Source organism: Cyprinodon tularosa, unplaced genomic scaffold (genome assembly GCF_016077235.1).
Source record: "Cyprinodon tularosa strain WSP-4 unplaced genomic scaffold, ASM1607723v1 ctg56, whole genome shotgun sequence".
NCBI classification, from domain to species: domain Eukaryota; kingdom Metazoa; phylum Chordata; class Actinopteri; order Cyprinodontiformes; family Cyprinodontidae; genus Cyprinodon; species Cyprinodon tularosa.
This window is the reverse complement of record NW_024039296.1, coordinates 365,322-385,431: the sequence shown is the minus strand read 5'-3', so window position 1 is coordinate 385,431 and position 20,110 is coordinate 365,322. Positions and strand designations below refer to the sequence as shown.

The 20,110-nt window shown below is 38.4% G+C and overlaps 1 protein-coding gene across 5 annotated transcripts in view; it reads right to left on the bottom strand.

Moving 5' to 3' along the window:
• The window catches only part of dusp8a (dual specificity phosphatase 8a), a 52,748-nt gene extending 33,070 nt beyond the window's left edge, over positions 1–19,678 (bottom strand). Inside the window, exons 1-2 of one of the 5 annotated variants that reach the window (XM_038305507.1) lie at positions 19,600–19,678; positions 8,179–8,564 (exon numbers count right to left, since the gene is read on the bottom strand). In XM_038305507.1, the coding sequence (XP_038161435.1) occupies positions 8,179–8,415 (237 nt within the window). In that variant the 5' untranslated portion in view covers positions 8,416–8,564; positions 19,600–19,678. Of the gene's footprint in view, positions 1–8,178; positions 8,565–11,949; positions 12,076–19,268; positions 19,459–19,513 lie in introns of those variants that run through there. The other 4 variants (XM_038305505.1, XM_038305504.1, XM_038305508.1 and 1 more) reach the window with 4 other exon arrangements.
• Between the last annotated feature and the right edge of the window lie 432 nt (positions 19,679–20,110).

Sequence of the window (20,110 nt, the reverse complement as noted above, 5' to 3'; positions counted from 1 at the left end):
CTAGACCTTATTCTCTAAACAGATAAAAAAATCTAGTCCAGGACTCTAATGCTCCCCTGACATGAGGAATATAAACTTTGCTTTTCTTAAGTTGCATATTTTCTCCTTAACTGAAGATTTCTCCATTAAATGACTTTAACTCAGATCAGAGACGTGATTGAGGAAGCAGCCATAATAGGCATTTACCTTAAAAAAAATATTTTATATTAAAATAAATCATACTGTAGAAGAACTATTTGAATTGTATGTTTTATATTTCAGCAGTAAAATAAATGAGCACTTCATGAAAAAGAAACATTAATGGCTATTTATCTATAAATAGAGGTGTAAATACAATCCTAAGTAAATACAATAATCAATATGTGACTGATATACTGATAAAATGTTTAATAATTCAATTACAGCAATACGGAGAAATATCGATTCACATTTTCATCTTTGGGATAAGCTACATCCACCCAGTGTCAGAATGTGAACATGTGATCTACAGTTTATCTCTTTTTATCTTGATATAGATGTTAATAATTGTTTTAGATTGTTATAACAAGATCAGCTCATACTAATTGCAGATCTGCTAATTGAATTTGATCAACAGTGACAGATTTTATGATATCGGCAAATATTGTATCAATCTTATTCCCAAAATGCCTTCCCTAGTGCAATTAGGCCTTTTTCTATAAACAGGTTCATCTTTGTGTGCTTTTCTTTGTTTTGTCCTCTATTCACTTTAACTAAGCTAAGATTAATTTGGCAAATAGTCCTAATGCGATCAGATCTATTTTAGGAATCTTATCTCAAGGATTAATAGCCTTTAAGTGGACATGCATGCCCAGGGCAAATTAAAACACACATATAGACACATATTAATCTGCAGAGTTTAGAAAACAGAAAGGAATGTAATATATAGTAATATCTATAAAAATAATAATATTGTGCCTTTGTATTATAAAAAGGTATAATATAAAATAGAATAGCAACTTGTGTGACAGCATTGCAGTAGGCAAATAAAGAACAAAATAGTAAAATAGGGTGTAATAAATGTGATGTTGAGATCTGGGATCTTAATGGGAACACTGGTCAAAATAAAGATGAAATAAAAAATATATACTGATTTTTTTTTTAACTGTAGTTTTCTATTAGCAAAAAAGGTGAATGGAAACATAAAGAACACGTAACCTTAAGCGTCTTCTCCAGTATATGGTAGATTTCCGATTTTAGGAAAATAAAACTGAAATCACAAAAAATTCATCCAACCTTTTCCAAAAATGCATAAATGTTCAAGAAAATAAATGCCACACCTGTCAGCTCATTTTATGTAGCTTCTATTTAGAGTGATTGTCTGACCCTGCGGATGGCCAACAGTGATGCATGTGCTCAGTCTTTTTTTAAATGACATTGGAAAGTTACACATCCTGCTAAATGTGACATAAAGATAGATTTTGGTGCAGCGCTAAGAGGCCAACGACCTGAGAAAGGGCTTGACTGTAGGACTGCAGTAAAGTTTCACATCCTTTCCACTGCAGTGCTACAGCATCCCTGCGAATCACAATGCTGGCTCAGCCTGCGCTGAACTGACGCAGGCCCTCTGCAGAGACTGTAAACAAGGAATGCCAAAGCAAGACGGAGGAAAACAACAACAAAGAAAAGGAAGCAATGGCAGGAAAGGGACCATAAGGAATGCTGGATGTGAAGAGAGAGAAGTACAGAAAGGGATGAAAGTTACACACAGGATGCAAGGTTCCTGCAGGATCCAGGCTTCGTCTAAAAGGAACTGGAAGCTGGCATCAGTGGGCACAAATTAAGGAGTGGTCACAGGGGAGAGATATTTTTCTACTGTTCTTTACAGATGCAGATGATGAAAAGGAAAACAGAAAGAAAATGAAAGATCTGTGCATGAGCCAGATTGACCCTGCTTTATGAAATATAAAACACAACAAGGTCTGAGGCAAGGTTAGAGTCAAGGTATGGCCTTACTGTCAAAGCTCTGAAGTAGAGACAGTCTGTACAGACAAAAACCATGAACTATAGATGATGGGGAAACAGAAAATATAAAAAGAATTGTAGAAATATGACATCAGGTTTGGGGCTTGCACAAGAAAGGGAAACACGATTTCCCCATCATTTCAGTGGTGGTAGTGACTAGAGAAAGGGTGAGAGCAGAGCAGGAGGGCATGTTTGTGAGTAAGAGAAAAAAACGCTTTCCTGGTACACAATATCAGCTCAAACAGCCTAAAAGTGACCCAACATTCCTGATGCACAGTCTGGAAAATAAGATGACATCAGAATCAACACACTTCATTTCACAGTATAGGAAATATTGTATTACAACAATATACATTTCTCTTTTGTTTATTTCAGTCAGGGCTAGCAGAGGAAGTCCAAAAACATTCAACTCTAATGCTGGAAATGACCAGACCCAAATGTACTTCTGATACTGACTTCACGGTTGTGTTGCCAAATCTTTTGATCCATCTTCCCATCCACTCTCCAATTCCATGTTCCTTTATACCATTTTGCAGCTAATTTAAAAATGGAAGTTTAAAGTAAATGCAAAAAAAATGAAAAGAATAAAATATAAAATGGTGAGAAAATAAATTGTTTTGATATTTTTTGCGGAGTTGCAAAAGAGGTCACCCCAAAGGGGTCCCATAGGGATTGCGTAGAAGAGTGCCAAAACTACTACTGTGTGGCTTTTCCATCCTTAAATAACCTAAACATGAAGGGTATGTTTATTATCGGCATTAAGTCATCTCAAAGGCTCAAAGTTAGGATGTTAAGACAAATCTGTAGGAGCAGTTGTCTAGTTTCAGAACCTAAGGGATTTTTGTTGGGTTATGCAGGTCATGTGGTCTCTGGCAACTTCAGGCTATTGCCTCCACCTTAAGGTCAAAGTCAACTCCACCATCACAGGCAGACAGAGTGAATCAACAGTAGATTCCCTCAGGGAACTCTTTTGTTTGGGAGTATTGTTTGGGATACATACTGTCGGCAAGAGACCCCAGCAGACCCCAGCAAGACTAGCGCAATTACACTAATAGGCCTTCTACTTTTATTATATCTTTAGATAAATCTGAATTTCAATCAGATAGTTGTTGTGAAGAGGGATTTCTGTAACCTTACACTGCAAGCTGAATTGTCACGAGATCTGAGCTTTCAGTCTCACAACAAATCCCTCTCCAAAGACTCCCGCTGGTACGTCCATCTCTAAACCAGTAGCGTTTTTTGGGGTGGGACATGTAGGAATGAAGAAAGTCAGAAGGGCCATGCTGAGGCATAAAAAACATGGCGACGCTGAAGGACTCACCTGTTGATACCGCAATTGACTCTGTTTTAGCTTGAATAGAGAAAATGTCTCTTCAAAAAAAGAAGCAAAGAGAAGCACTTTGTGCATTTTTTGATGAGAAATGTCACAATTCGCAGCTATGATTGGCTGAAGGAGTATTATGGAAGGCGGTTACTGGCTGGTGCATCACCCAATAAGCTTGAAGTATTGTCCTAAATGTCCCTCCTTTTCATGGACACACTGAACGGCAGCCATTCCAGATCGATAACGTAGAACTGAACTCTACACATATCAATCTGGCTACTGCCAGGTTAGGATTTCTGGGCTTCCCTTGTGTTCTTTATATCAAATAATTGAAAGAGAATAGATGGACGGATGGATAGATTGACGAATGGACGGACGGACGGTTGGATGGATGGAAACATTGAACACATTAAAATAGCAAGAAGACCCAAAGGAATAGACCAAATGTATCTGTCTTATAGATTATTCAGCAACTACCCCCACGTACATCTCCACACTTGCCTCCCATAACAGTTCTGTAGTCAGGAAAATATTAATATCAGAAGGTGAGCCAGCCTGTGACGGTATGCTTCCCTCCACCTGTCTTACCGCGCTTCTTCCCGCCTGTCCTACCGGGCAGACGTCAGGCGGGGACGGCGATGACGGCTGATTGGGACACTTGGGTGGTGGCTCACGGACCTACAGTTACACTTTCATAGGCCAATTTTCCAAAAATGAGCTCAAACATATATTGATTTTTGAGAACGCAGACCACAACACACTGATATTCATATTTATAGATGTTAGATAGATGCCTTTTAGTGCATTACGGATTATTGTTGATATGGCTGAGAAGCGGCTCGACTCTTTATTTTTTAGACTATTTATTTTCCATGTCATTGACCTATAAGTGAACTTATCAGAGAACCAGAGTTACTGTTAGTTAAACAGTAAGATAAGAAATGGTTTCTTTATCAATAAATCCAGATAAAAATTGTGCATTATTCCGGTTTAATAGAAGAATTATTCAATGTAAGCAAAATATTTCAATAAGTGCTAATATTTCTTTTATGATTCAAATGTGTTGTCATACCAGTCTATTTTACACATTTGAAAATACTTTATCAGTAGGCTAAACCATAACGTTTATAGACAAAATGTCAAATGAATAGGAACATTTTTATTTGCCCGTCCTCAAGAAACTTCATAATTCCACCATGGAAAAAAGAAACGAATCAATTAGAAAGGAAGGCTCGACTTCCACACATCAGAGCTGCAGCAGTAGTGGAAAACCTCTGGTCCATTTGTCAAATCGCCTAGCTGGCTGCCCCATCACAGCATTGGAGATTATCCAGGCTTAAGCCAAGAAACCAGTTGCCTGGCTTCCAGCCTGTTGGAGCAAACCAGAGGGAGATCCACCCTACAAAGCCTATGGCATCCCCAACTCTGGTCCTCAACAATGTTACCTATAGTCTCCAGCTGTCTCTGACCTACATTCACCGAGGCATTAATCTACAGTAGGAGGGGATGTGGAGATATGATGTGATGGGCAAAAACAGCACATAGTTTTAACAGGTGCTACACTGGTCAAACGTGTTTATTCGGTTTAAGCTAAAAATCAAGAGCTTCAGTAAAAGAGTATGAGCGCAGCGCCTTGGGGAGGCAGCCTATTAGTTCTCAATGGGATGTAAGGCGAGAGGCGGCCAGGCAGGAGTGGGAGGCTGCAGCCCATCTCTGAATACCCTCAATGGCTCTCTCCCGCTTCCTGCATTCACTTCCGAAACAAAGAGCCACAATGGTGTCTTGGTTGGCTGAGGCGGCTCCTGGGGATGCTCAGAGACATGTGAGGGTAAGCGAGGATTGTGTGCATTTGTGTGCGAGGGGTTAGCTGGCTCTGACGCCACATGGCGAGCCTGCACGTGCCCAACCTGTGGCCTGCCACTGGACGAACAAAGAGATGATGTCATGCTTAGCCTATAACAAAGGAGTCTGGGTCTGTCAGTCCCGCCCTTCTCACCCAGCTAGTTCCAGCCTTATCCAGCTTTAGCATTAATCACAAGCCTTATCCTCTTTACTGAGGGGGTGGGGAATGGATAACAACAAATTGACCATGGGGCAACACTGGACAGGGAGAGGAAACAAGCAGTGAAGGAATGGGATGGTGTGGTGAGGCCGCAGACTACAGCTGAAAGAGAGAGAAAGACTGAGCCACCATGGGACTGAAAGTGAGAGAAAGGAGGAAGCATGGCTCCGCGGGGTGCCACAGTGTGACATCTGCCTCACACAGAGAGGAACCCAACACACTCTACATTAAGCTGGCAGCCGAGAAATGAAACTCAAGCTGAATTCACAACACATCTGACATCACATCTCTGCAGCTGCTGATCGTTTTAACTCCTTCAGGTCTTTCTGTCGGGCTCTCCTCAATGTTGATTTTTTTGTCTTGAAAAATGCACAGCAGCCCAATTATCTGCTGGTGGAGGTCAATTTAACTATATGAGCTGCAGGATATGTCCTGCAAGGAAAAAACAACTAGGGATCTTCTGACTCGATTTTGATTTTGGAAATTGGTCGATATCAGCCAAAAAATAATATTTTCTTGGCTTGCATTTACAATCTCTAACAAAAGCACACTACTCGAGTATTTCTATCCTTCACATAGAGCAATACAACAGCAGACGCTATGCTGCATGAGTCGTAGCTATGTGCAGTGTGGTTGTGCTTCTGGTTAAAGTGGGAAAAGCTGCAGATAAGTGCAAAACATCTCACGCATACATCTCCCATCTTCTAATTTATATTTTTTATTCTATTCAACTGTAGAATATTCTTACATTTATGTTTCAGGCTTACATAACCAATTGGTTAATGATAAATTCAATTCAATTTATCTTTATTGTCATTGTCACAAGAACAACGAAATTTAAAAAAGTGCCATCGATCGATCAGTGCATATGCTTAAAAAACAAAAACAAAAATCACTGTCACCAGCATTTACACATAATATAAGAAATATTATATAAAGGGGTCAGTTATGTTGATATGTATTGTTGTTTGCTTATATCACTTGATTAAACCTTTTCTAACATCCCATACAAAGTGATTAGATTATATATGATTCATGCAGATATCGTATCAGGTCAATAGCAGCACCAGCCAAAACTTAAAGCTGCAGTATTAGTATTTAAATAAAAAGACAACCTCTCACTGAGGAGGGAGAGCAGGAGAAGCTCATCAAGTTATTCTAAATATATCAAATATATCAATATATGCATAAAACAAACTAGATCAAATATTTGAAGAAATGTATTGGTGTGAGCAATGAGCAATTCTGGATTTGTTTTAATCTTTACATTTTAGGTTATACACATTTTTAGATTTTTTTTTGAAAACTATACATGCAGGCTCTAAACACATAAATAAATGCTTTAGTAAATTCCCTTTAGAAAGAGTCTTCATCAGTGTCCTGGTGCTGCTCTCTCAATAATCTTATTTTGTGATCTTTGATTAGCAGGGTGTGTTTTTGAGTTGTGAATCAGACAAAAATCCAGGAAACTACAATCAAGTCTTTATATTGTGTCCTAATTATGTTTTACACAAACAAAGCTCTGCTCCCGGCAGCACAAGTGTTAAACAACAAAAACAACAACCATTTTGTGTCATTCTGTGCCACACCTACTAACTAAATTTACATCACCTGTCTAAACTCCTGGGTGTAACAGGCTTAAAAACCTAAAAATAACACAAGGAACCAGGAAGAACCTCTGAATTTGCCTTTGGTGACTTGTCGTCATGTTTACTGAGTCCTGTCAGGCTGCTGTGAACTACATGCAAGTATTAACTATACGAAGAGGACAAACAAGTTTCCCATCCCTCCCGGCTAAAGTTTCCCCTCTAAAACATCCTACAGTTTGAGATAGAAAAAAAATTTGGACAGGCTATGGGTCAAATTAAAAGGCAGCCATATTCAGGGAAGGAAGTCATGGAAAATAGGAGGATTCGTTTTCAGGGCCACTGACAAGCAGTAAACCTACAATAAGCCTTCCTGCCAAATATAGCCCCGATATGATGCAGGCTTAAAGAGGGGAGCCTGATCCAGAAGCTCACTGTAATCCAAATAAACAAAACAAACCAAACAGCAATGGAGCTACTCAGTTAATACGTCAGGTTTTGCGACATTTTAATAAGACAAGAAATTATGGAAGTTGGTGCCGATACAGAATGAAAAGAAGCATCAATAAGTTGATGACAAGCAAATGATTGTATAAACCTCACAAACATTCACCGACATTTCCTTTGTATCTTCTCGACTCTGTTATTGTTGCTACAGTGAAGAAAACCCGCAAAATAAGCCGATAAAAAAGACAAAAAGTTCACTTTTAAAGATGATAGAAGAAGAATCTATTCATTTAATCACCGCAACCTTTTTACTGCAAATGATTTCCATTAAACTACTCTAATTAGTGGTTGGCAGGTCAAACAAGAAAACTGGATGTTTTTCGCTTTAATTAAATGGATGAAGAACCGTAAGCTTTGAAGATTTCTGATTAATAGAGCAACAAGGTTTTACTTTTAACAGGCACATTTGCTTTGATGTATTAAAGGAAAGAAATTAATGTTTTATAGTTAAAAAAAAAGGAAATCAGCACCATTAATAGTCTTTTAGGAAGTAATAAAATGAAATATTACATTCCTTAAAAACAACAATACAGAGATATCAGCCTCACTATTTAGCTTTTATAAGATGCTACCAGCAGGGCTGGGGGGAGGGGGATCTCCAAATCTCAGCAGTGTCGCCCTCATCTACAAGCTTGAACTTGTTACAGATAGTGTCCACCCTGTTGCCATGAGGGTTTCTAATCTGTGGCATCAACTGAGGTGTAGCTATAACTCACCTTCACTTTGCCGTTGGGCTGCAGCAACTCGGTGACAGACACCTTATCCTGCTGCAGTCGCCTTTTCACCAACTTGGAGTAGCAGACGTTGACCGCGCCTTGCACGTGCGATGCGTTGTACTCAGAAAAAGTCCTGCTGTCGATCACCAGCAGGCGGCCCGTCCCTCTCTGGATGAGACTCGCCAGGCGTTTGATGTCCATGGCGCTTCGCTTGTTAGGACCTTTCTCCCCTGCCATGATGTAAGGACGGGCTGAGAGGTTGCGAGGGATGGGGTTAAAAAGGAAGAGGGGAGAAACTGAGGAGGTGGAGATATGGGGAAGATGAGGAAGGAGAGGTCAGTGGAGGGGGGGAACCACCAGAGCGAGCGTCAAGAGATCCATGGTGGCTACGAAGAGGAAGAAAAGACAAAATACAATTAATATCAGAAAAACATTTTTATTCCTTTGCAATTACTGAAGAAGTGATGGCTAAAGGATGAAAATGAGCTGATGATCATAAACACTGCAAGTCAGTCATTTTGGATGTTTGTCCAAACAAAACATTAAATAAATATCAATCAACAGCTACAGAGTGACAAAGATGTCTCTTTTACGCAAACACTTCCATAGACAGGTGTGAATAATCATCTATATATAGATCTTTTATATCAACTTTTATTAGCACTTTTTAGGTCTCTTGGTTATAAAAATAACCACAATGCTAAACATGAGTGGGAGTTATTTCAAGACTTGAAAGTCAACAGGATCGCTTTTCAGTGCCGGGATATGAAAGAACATCACTTCAAAAAGAAAAAAAAAAGCCACAAACTTAATTTAGACTGTCAAAACAATATAACGCGGGTGTGTGTTCATGTATGAGTGTTCGTTTGGTGGCTGCTGATCACAGGTCTCCTCAGAAGCAGCTCGTGAAACAGGAAACCGTTGAGTCTGAGATAAATAAAGCTGGGGGAATTCAGAGAGCAGGTCTGGACACAGGCTAACGACCTGTGTGAAATCCTCATATAGTGTGTGTGCGCTTTTATAAACGTCGATAATCCTTCTACATGTCCTGTCCAATATCTCCAACCTCCTTTACTTCATGCTCATCATCACCCCTAACATTTACCACCAAATGTGCTATCATTAATTATGTTTGTGAGGTTAAAGGTATGGAGGACGACCTTAATTGTCGTTAGCTACCTTTTTTGGCGCATGCGCATTTTCAGGCGTATATCTGTGGTGAGCAAAGTTTTCTCACTGTGCTCACCTTTCTCACTGCGGTTCTTTGAAAATGGCCGAGGGTCGTTAGAGAAAAAGTGTATGAGAAGAAAATAAATGCCTCAAAAGAGGCGGATATATCCCACAATACTTTGCGCATAGAGCTCTCTTTGCAAAGGATTATAGGATTTACTGTCACAGCAGCCCACTGTCGCCATAGGCTGTCGCTACCAGACAGCGATCAGTTAACGGAGTTCACTATAGAGTCCACTATATAGTCCCCACTCTATATAGTGATGGAGGAATTTAGGGGTAAGGCCGGATGTTCAGGCAAAGTAAGCTTGTATGAGCTATAAGAACAGCAACTTTTAAACAGGGCGTGCATGAGGAAAAATGTGCTTGTGCACGCTCTCGCATGCATTTATTAGCTATACCCTCTCGGGAGTGAGTACAGGGTTGTACATGTACGTTTTTTAATAGTGGATAGGGCGGGTCTTTTCAAAAATTCGCGAAAATCCTCCACTATACCTTTAACAATGTGTGCTTCCAATTCCACACACATAACAATAAAATTGAAGTGCAATTAGTTTAGGTTGATATACATGGGGTCCAAAAAACCCCCCAAAATTAAGCTGCATGCTTCAGATCATTTGTGGTGTGAAGAATGAGAGGGTCGGCGTTTGAACGGTACCAGGTTGTTTTATTTATTGATGCAAACGTGGTGCGATGCAAGATAGATGCAAGATGTAGAGATAGATTAGGAATGGGAAGAGTAATAAACTAAATTTAAAATTTAAAATTAATGACTTGCAGCAGAAAAAAAAAATTATTCCATGTCGTCGTTTTCAACACTGAATGGGAAGCCAGAAAGGCCCTGATTATGCCTTCTCATTGGTTGGGAAAAGATAAGGTAATTCAAATCTGCTTTGCAACATTTTACATGTAAAGAGTAGAAAAAGGAAGAGGATGCTTTTTACTGAGAAGGATCCCTTAGCAACCCAACCAGTCCAAGGTGAACGGAGGATATTTTTAGACATGCAAGGGCAAAAAAGGCAGAGCAGTGTAAAAAATAAATAAATGTATAAATATATTCCTATACAATTAAGCACAACTAATCAAATGCAAAAATCACTAAATAAGCAGATATGTGTAAATAGAAAGTTTCATATTAACAAAGGAGCACAGCAGAACGGTCAGATGCAACGATGAGCCAAAAAAAGGGTTATAAGCGGGTTATAACCCCAGAAAACAATGAATAAAGCCTTAAAAAGCACCTAAGTTGCTGTGGTAGACAGTTAGAGTATTGATCAGAGAAGCAGCCAAGATACCAGGGGAGAGAATCTACTAAAAAGAAAAATTCTTGGCTTTGTACGCCACTAGTGTAATCTTTCATAAAATCAAAAAAAAAAAAAAACAGTCAAGAAAATAGCTAATCCTAAAATAAAGTAGACAAAGTTTGTTTTGGCATTTGCCTAGAAGGTAACAGAGCAAATGTTTAGAAACACCTCCTTTGCTCGCATGAGACCACATACAAACATTTTATTATATTTGACAGAAAACTGGTGCTAAACACCCCCATTAACATGTCATGGCGTAACATAACTGTGTCATGGCGGTGTCATGCTTGGGTTCCTTTCCTTCAGAGCTTATTGGAGGAGGGGTGGGGAGGAGTACAGGTAATCCTAGAATCATAGCTAAAAAAGAGATTAAAGTAGAGCATCTTTCTACTTTCCTGTCAGAAGATGACCCAAAACATGTAACCAGAGCTACAATGGAACTGAGTTTGACCTTTTTAGAAAAAGAGATCTGGCAAATTTTGCCCCAAAGAACAGCTGTGACTGCAGTTCTTGTCTTCAAGAAGAGCTCAATGTACAAATCAACACCATCCTTGTCTGATATCAATAATGAAAAAAGAGTGAAAGCCACGTTTCATTTTGTTCCCCAATTGCCTAAAAGTATAGTAACCTTTATCTACAGTTTCTATAGCTTAGAAACCTAAATATGAATTAAAGGTTTTGACTGTAACATAAAGAAAAGGTAAAACATTAAAGCAAAAAGAAAACCTTTGCAAAATATGATGAAGTTAAAGCTGTTAAAGTCCTTATCCCTGATGTAACAACTGATGCTACAGCACCGCTCTTTACAACAGAGGCAACAAAACCACATTAAGGTCCAGATCATCTGCAGTCTGGAAACCAGGGATGAACTTAAATGTGCATGTGTTACAGCTGCCTGGTAACACGCCTAATGCTACAGAAAATAGACGAGATAAGTCAATGTGTGGACAATTACACTGGACTGAAAACTCCTAAACTGTTTATGCCTCAGACAGCAGCTGCAGAACAGCACAGTATACTAAATATAGAGGAACACATTCAACCAGGACTGTCTGTATTCGCTCAAAATGAAAAAGATGCAACATTCAAAGCAACTGCTGAATAAACATAATTATTTTGAAGTTCTTGGATTTCATTAGGATAACAACGAGGAATAACCAGAAAGCCTTGCTGCAATGGCAACACCTCGCAGACACAGCCACCTGCTCCTCATAGCCATCACCTGTAATGTTCATACCTTCTATAGCAGGCAGACCTTCAGCAGAGCAGCTAACGGCAAAGCTCCTGGGGACGGGAATCTTTTTCCCTGTTTCTCAGTCTCCCTGCTGCTGAGGATACCATCTGACTCTGCATATGTCTAATGGCGACTGCTCTCCCTCCCACCCAGACTCTTGTCCATTTTTCTCCTCACAGGATCCCTCCTTCCTTCCTTCTCTATCATTCTTTCTTCTTCTTGTGCAGGGAACAGAAATAGGGAGGGGGAGGAGTGTGAGCAGGATTTTTTTTTTTATATGTGTGGTAGTTAGAGACCTAAGCTCTGCATCATTCTAGACAATCCTCCAGATTGAAAAAGAGCGAAAAGGAAGCCAAGGCTTGAGAAATAAGAAAAAGGGAGGGACTAATATCTACGACATCCCGACTCAACTCAGCGACCCATCTCTTTGGGCTCTCTTTTATATTTTAGGAAATATTAGGTGACACCAAAGTTGTGACCAAAAAGATAAAACAACAGAGGAAGGGATAAAGCAGGAGCAAAACAGTTCAGGGTCTGTGGCTCACGTATTGACAGCCAGACTAAGGTGATGGAGGGCACAGGGAGAGTGATGCTGATCGCATGATGCTGACGTTGGACAAAGATACAAGAAAGGGGAGAAAAGAATAAAAAGACAAAATGGAAGATGAGCTACTCTGCCACTAGAGTCATATTTTAGCTCTGCATATATTAGGATATCAAACTGTAATACTGCTATTGTATGTACTTTAGATTTCTCTCACAGATCGTTCTTTAATACGACACTGATTTGCTTCCAGCGAGCACTGTGACCTTAAGTCTCCTGGGTATCATCATTTGTGTGAGGTGTGGTCAGCTACTGCATTACCAGTATCATTCAACAAGCTCAACAGTGTAAGGATCTTAAACTATTTCAGTTAAAAGAGGAAAAGAGGTTTTAAAAACTAGATCTAGTTAAATCTGTCTGAAGGATCAGATCAGGGGGCTTCCATATACTTATTAACTGAAATCAAAATTAAATCTGGGTACAAATTAGGGCTGTAACTAACAATTATTTTGCAAAGTGAACAATCAATTATTTTTTAATTAATCAATTAATAATCAAATAGCCAAAGGTTCATTAAAAAGATGCTTTACAAATTTAAACCAGGCAAAACTAAAACTTTTCCACCTGAGGAGTTCTGAGAAGAGCATATTGATGGAAGAAAACTTTTTTTAATCTTAAATGCAAAATGTTTACATATTTTCTTTTACAATTTTGATATAATTACTGCTCTGAGTGGGTTTCTCTGTCAGCTAAAGGCATCCCTTAGAGGCTCTACACTCCAGTTAACGATTAATCAATTACTAAATTAGTTGACAATTCCTAACAGGAAGTTAAGGGGAAACACAAAGTAGGCTTTCTTAATTTGAATTTAATTTATTAAGGAAAACATATCCAGACAACAAAGTCTGCAGTATATACCACACCAACTCTATTTATAAAGCACTTCAAATAATGAAGGTTGACAAAGCCCTGCGCTAATATCAACTGACAACTGAAAAGAACAGTAAAACTAAATGAATTCAGCCATTTCAATCAGGTGTAAACACAGGGATTACAAGATAATAATAAGTCAGGTTGATTCAAACATCAGGTTTCACTTAATAAATTAAATTATCATAAAAAAGAACAGGAGAGAGAAAGCTTCAAGTTGTAAACACAGAGCTTTCCTTACACCGGTACTGAACTACAGTAGTGCTGAGCCCTAGTTCATCCTTTCTGAGTAGGGTTTGCCTGTTCTCCCTCTTCTCTCCAGGTACTCCAGCTTGCTCCCAGTTAACAAATTTTTAGATTGATTGGCGTATTTACATTGCTCTTAGATGTTAGTGTATGTGTGCATATTTGTAGGTCTGTATGTTACCCTGTGGTGGACTGGCGACCTGTCCAGGCTGAGGAATATAACTGACAACAGATACTGGTTTTCTGACTGTGTTTTGTGATATAGGTGAGCATAAAACAGAAACCATTTATTTTCCTTTAACAACAGGGAGACAGAAAGAGGATCTTTTTCATGCACTGTGTGCAAACAAACTTTTACCCCTTTATTTTAATAGGGTGGTTAGTAACTGAATCCAACTTGTTCCCCCCAAAAAAACTAAATAAAAGAAACACTAAAACATTTCAGTAAATGGGTATATAAAAAATAGAAACGTTAATCAACAGCAAGAGATTAATAGAGGTGTTTATTGGTGAAAACTATTAAAGGAATAGTAAACCCAAAACATGATTAGCGTTCATTTTCTACTCACCCCCATGCTGAACAACACTCTGGAGTACTTTTTTGATATCTCAAATGCATCTGGAGATCTGGGAGGCTTCTTGCTGTCTGCTGACATTCAAATAATGGAGGTCTATGGTGCCCGAGGCAGAAAGGTCCATAAAAGTCCACAAAAAACGTGTCAATATTCCTCCATACTGCTCGTCCAATGTATTCCAAGTGTCCTGAGTGGGTAGCGTCCATAATTTACTCGAAATGAAGTCATTTAGAATGTTTTTAGAGCATAAACAGTAGTGTATAGGATTTCCTAAAAGTGCGTTCACGAGTCTACGGAAACCGCGGCAGACCAAACCAGATGAAAGTGCGCATTCAGCGTCTGCTCTGCAGATAATGCAAGCGTAGAAGAAGAAATGTGCTGTTTACCTGTGCAAAGAAAGAAACAACGAAAGAAAAATGTCTGAGGACTTCAGTGTTGAGGAAGAGCATGAGTTATTTGCCGAGCTGAATGCGCACTTTCATCTGGTTTGGTCTGCCGCGGTTTCCGTAGACTCGTGAACGTGCTTTTAGGAAATCCTATACACTACTGTTTATGCTCTAAAAACATTCTAAATGACTTCATTTCGAGTAAATTATGGACGCTACCCACTCAGGACACTTGGAATACATTGGACGAGCAGTATGGAGGAATATTGACACGTTTTTTGTGGACTTTTATGGACCTTTCTGCCTCGGGCACCATAGACCTCCATTATTTGAATGTCAGCAGACAGCAAGAAGTCTCCCAGATCTCCAGATGCATTTGAGATATCAAAAAAGTACTCCAGAGTGTTGTTCAGCATGGGGGTGAGTAGAAAATGAAGGCTAATCATGTTTTGGGTGTACTATTCCTTTAAGATTCTGTTAAGTTTTTTGGGACAAAAGCCAAGAATATTGTTATGATCCTGACCTTAAAACTCCAGACAGGGAGCAACACCAAGCATTCTAAGGCCATTCCTCATGACAAACTAACATCTTCACATGGTGACACCTAAAATCTCAGATGTAATCAAGCTGATAGAAACACTCTGCTATGTTTAAAGTTATTGTAGCACAATGGTTAATGATAAATGGATTAGCTGTTTTTAGAGCTGCAACTAACGATTATTTTGCAAATCAATTAATCTGTTGATTATTTTTTCGATTAATAATTGCATAGCCAATGGTTCCTTAAAGAAGATTTTTTTTTTTCCTGGATAGAGCATATTGACAGACGAATTTTTTTTTTCTTTACTCTTAAATGCAAAATGTTTACATATTTTCTTACAACGTAATATTTACTGCTCTAAGTGGGCTGCACTTTCAGCTAAAGGCATGTTTTACAGTCTCTATACTCCAGTTAACGATTAATCGATTACTAAACTAGTTGCCAATTATTTCAACAATCGATTAATTACGATTAATCCGATTAACTGTTTCATCCCTAACTGTTTTCATACGCACTGTTGTTGATTAGAGTTCTTTGTTTGAGTAATATCAATTGCTCAAGCCATTTCTAACATTCCACACTACAAAGTTAATAATAAATGTAAGTATGATTTGTGCTGATATCGTATCAGGTGAAAATTAATATTGGTCAATACTCAAAGCTGCAGTTGTATTGGAAATAAAAAAGTTATGCTGTGACATAGCCAGATTCTTAAGGATGCTTTTGATTTAATACAAAAGATGCTATTTCACATTATTCTTTTTTATTTATTTGCTTCTGGGCCTCTAAGAACGGCTTTAAAGAATAAGAAATGTGAAAACTGGACTGAAGTTCTTATACTAATAGGCAGTTTTCCTTCTTCGAAACCTGGGAATAATAAAAGCTAATGTAATGCTTTTCAAGACTTTTTCCAAAGCTGAGAAGAAACCCCTGCATGAAGAGCTTTTAAGTTTGTTTAAAACTGTCAAACAAATGTTGTCATATGTTGTCATGTTATGGCAACAGCTTAGAGGCATCACCAACGAGGTGCCTGTTTTTGGTTAACATCTTCCCATCTGTAGCCAAAATACTCCTGCACAACTGACAGTGGCGTTCTTTGTACCATATCTCTTTGTTTCTTTTATTCTTTCGTGTTCTTTCCTCACTTTAAGTGTAGAAACTGAGGCTACATGTCAGTCAAGATTACTTTATTAAAATAAAGCTGTTTTTCAATCCCCAAACCCTTTGATCCGAATAAGTCGTGCCTCATGAATTTGCTATGCAGAGTAAAATGTCATTTTGCATAAAGAAATTCAGCTGAGCTGATTTGTTTGACTAGACATGCCTTATGACGTCTAGGATAGTCATACATTGCTTTGTCAGTGCATATCTGAGAGATCTAACACAACGTCTGCACATAATCAATAGAAGCGAACCATGAATGCAGCTACCAGTTGCCCAGAGAGAGCAATGAGGAAATAGAAAAGGCTTCCTCCACTTTTCCCTTCTTGTAAAGTCAAATAAAATCATCAGATGACCTCACTGGAGCATTTTTTTTTTTTACAGCCAGCAATAAAAACTGATAAAAGAGATACCTTTTTTAATCATTTCAAAAGAAATTAATCTATATAGAGTTGATGCAGGAACATACAGTGAGGCTGTTAAACAAAACACATGACTTAAGCATGTTGGATCGGCTCAATAAAGTCATATCAGCCATGATGGAGTGAGGCAAACACAAAAGGAGCAACTGGAGGCCAACCAGAGGTGATGTAATCCCATCCAGGTTATTCATTAACTCCCAGTATAACGTCATCTTTGTCCACAGCCTTGGTTTGGCTGATAAAAACCCACACTCGTAGAGCCACACAATGACAGACCTGACTTGTTTGTTTAGACTGCAAACAATGACATCATGAGAGGATCTCATGGCCTCCAGGCTCGTCACAGAGTGAAATCTGTGTTAACAAGCTGTTTCTCTTTTGAGAGAATGCAGGCCTATCGTTTACACTTTGAAAAGAGTAATTTAACAACACACTGTGCACCTATTCAGCACACAACACTGCCCTGCCAGCCTGCTCCTGTGTTTACGCACATTTGCTCATAAACATTCATAGATTACGCTTCTTTTAAATATTATTCTTTATAGTAAGTTTATAACAATGCAGTATGCTTTCAAAAAAAGTTTGTTTTTTTATCTAAGTTACAATAGAAACATGTTATTTTAGTTATGAATGTTGTAAATGAATGATGGTTAAAAGCTCAGAGCATTTGCTAAAATGTATCAGTTATAATTAAAGGTGGATAATAACTCCTTAAATTTACTCATGTACAATTACTTAAATAACTTTTTGAAAAACCATCTGTTTCTGTACTTTGATGTCTATATTACATTTACTAAATTTATGTTCGTGGGAGGATATCCTTTTTCTGACATATATGCATTACATACAGTACAGTAATGACCCATTTTATAGTTCATGCTGAAATGTTTGATTCACAAAACTGTCTTTGCCGATTGAATTTATTTTAATCATGTTATTTGTAGCTTTTAAATGTTATTATACACTTTAAAATACCTGAATATTCATATAACTGACTGATTAAATTGTTTTAAACTATAAATCAAATGTTATGAAACAGCAATTACTCAGTACTTTAGTAGTGGTTTTACAAAGTCTTTTTTTTTTGTCTTGAGACTTTTTACTTGATTAAAAAGTGAAACTCCACCCATCTCGAAATATTTCTAAGCCATGATGAAAAAAAAGCAACAAAAAAGAAAAAAAATAAGTAAAGTAAGAAAACAAACTGTTAAACATGAATTATATCATTAAAACTAAAACAAAAATTTTTCCTACATGCAACAATATATCATAATATTCTGCTTTTAAAATAATTCTATCCAAAATACCCTTCCTAAATACTTTTAATAAATACTTTTCCTAAAAACTTTTAAGAATAATTTAGCTAGCTAGGGAAAAAGAAAAAAAATCTTTACAAGTTTTGCAGTTTTTTGAGAAAGAACAGAGGTGATGATTTCTCATATATTATAAAAACTTTATATTTTATTTACTGGCTTTTAAGACTGGCAGGACTTAGTTGTTGTGACCTTGTTTATTTAGCTTAAACACATTTTTAGTTTTGCCTTATCTTACAGTTTCATGGTCTATTTTATTCCTTTACTGTGTTTTCTTATTCCTAGGACTTGTTCAGCACTTTTTTTCAGCTGTCAGCTGTTTTAAAGCACTCTACAAATAATACAAATAAAGTTGAGGAGATATATATATATATATATATATATATTTATTTATTTATATAGTCAAATAGATTAAAATTAACAAAAATGAAAAAAACAAATAAACATAACTTATTTTTGATATTGTAGTCTTATAGACTTATTATAATGGACTTATGGACCGTGGATGTAACAACATTGTAATCAAATAATCCAAGTTTTAAAAGTGCAGGCTTAATCAAAAGGTGAGCATGTACCAGTGGTGGATGCTAGCTGGTGCTAGTGATCCTGTAATTTAGAAAAATCTATTCCTCGTTGGTCCTGCTGGAGGAGATCAACGCCATGATGATGTAAACAACAAATCCAGATATAAAGCCCTCCAGTGTCCTCTGATCAATACCCTCCCAGTGAGACAGCAGGAAATAGCAGGGTCATATAACAAACCAGGACAACCCTCAGACTTCAACATGACAGCCTGATACAGACCAATTCTCAGCTAATATCTGATGCACACCATGTTATCAGATTGACAGAAATGAGGGAAAGAGCTCCAAGGAAACATATTGCTCTCCATAAAGTACACAATAGAGGGTTGGAGCGCACAAAGACGCAGTCTGTGACCGACAGCTAAGTAAGCGTTAATAATGCAGGAAAACGTTTTGCACAGAGATAAATTAAGATATAATTAAGATGCCTACTGGAGGGTGAAGTGCGCGGGTTAATGTTGTGTATCAAGCCTGCGTTTTTATTTCTGTTTTGTTTTTTTCTGACGCGGAGATACGCGTCCGCGTGCGATAATCCACACCGCTCCTTTGCTGACAAAACAAAACAAAAGCACGGATAATAATAGAAAAATAATAATATTAAGACAACAAAAAATACGTACCTTATGATGAGCAAAGAGGTAAAGTACGGAGCGTTCCTCGCGGGGCAAAAAAATCGATAACCTGAACCTGGCTGAGTTTAATTCCCATAATAAGACGCGCGCGCACATGACGGACAGAGCTGCGGAGGGGAGGGGGGGCTGAGCGCGCTTCCTGCAGCGGCGGGGGGAGAGCCAAAGCCGCAGCTGTGAACACTAACGTCACATAAACTAGCCACTAATCCTTAAACACGCATACGAACACTCACCTCCACGCCATTTCTGAGTGTTTTTATTTGTTTAACTGGCCTCCATGTTTAACGGGGTCAACAGTGGCTTCTTCATGGATGTTTACCTGGCGGTGTAGTGGGAGTTACAGTAGTCCCTCACAGCTGACAGGCTTGGTGACAGCGTCAGGGACGTCCCCCCCCTCCCTCCCTCTCTCCTAGAGACAGTACCGGCGGGTAGCAGCAGCTTAAAGGCGCTCATTCATGTGTAGGTTAAGGAAAGGGGACCGGTTCAGGTACAGGAGGCGCACTTTAGCACTTTCATGACCTACAGCGATGAGGTCATGGTTCATGAAGGAGAGGAGTGGAAAAAACTGAAAAAAACCATTAGTTGACGTCACCTCCAGCCAATCAGCGCCAGCGGTTTAGGGTTAGAGTGACGTCAGGCTTCAGCCTCATGAATTAAAGGGATAGTTCAGCTTTTATGTATTTATTTTTTTTACATCGTAATCCCAAAACCAAAATAACCAGAATTGAAGTTACGTTACGAATTAAATTATTTAATTGACACTGGTTCAGATTAAGACTTATCCATATGCTAGAATGACCAAGTGCCACAGGCTGATTGCATCCATGCCA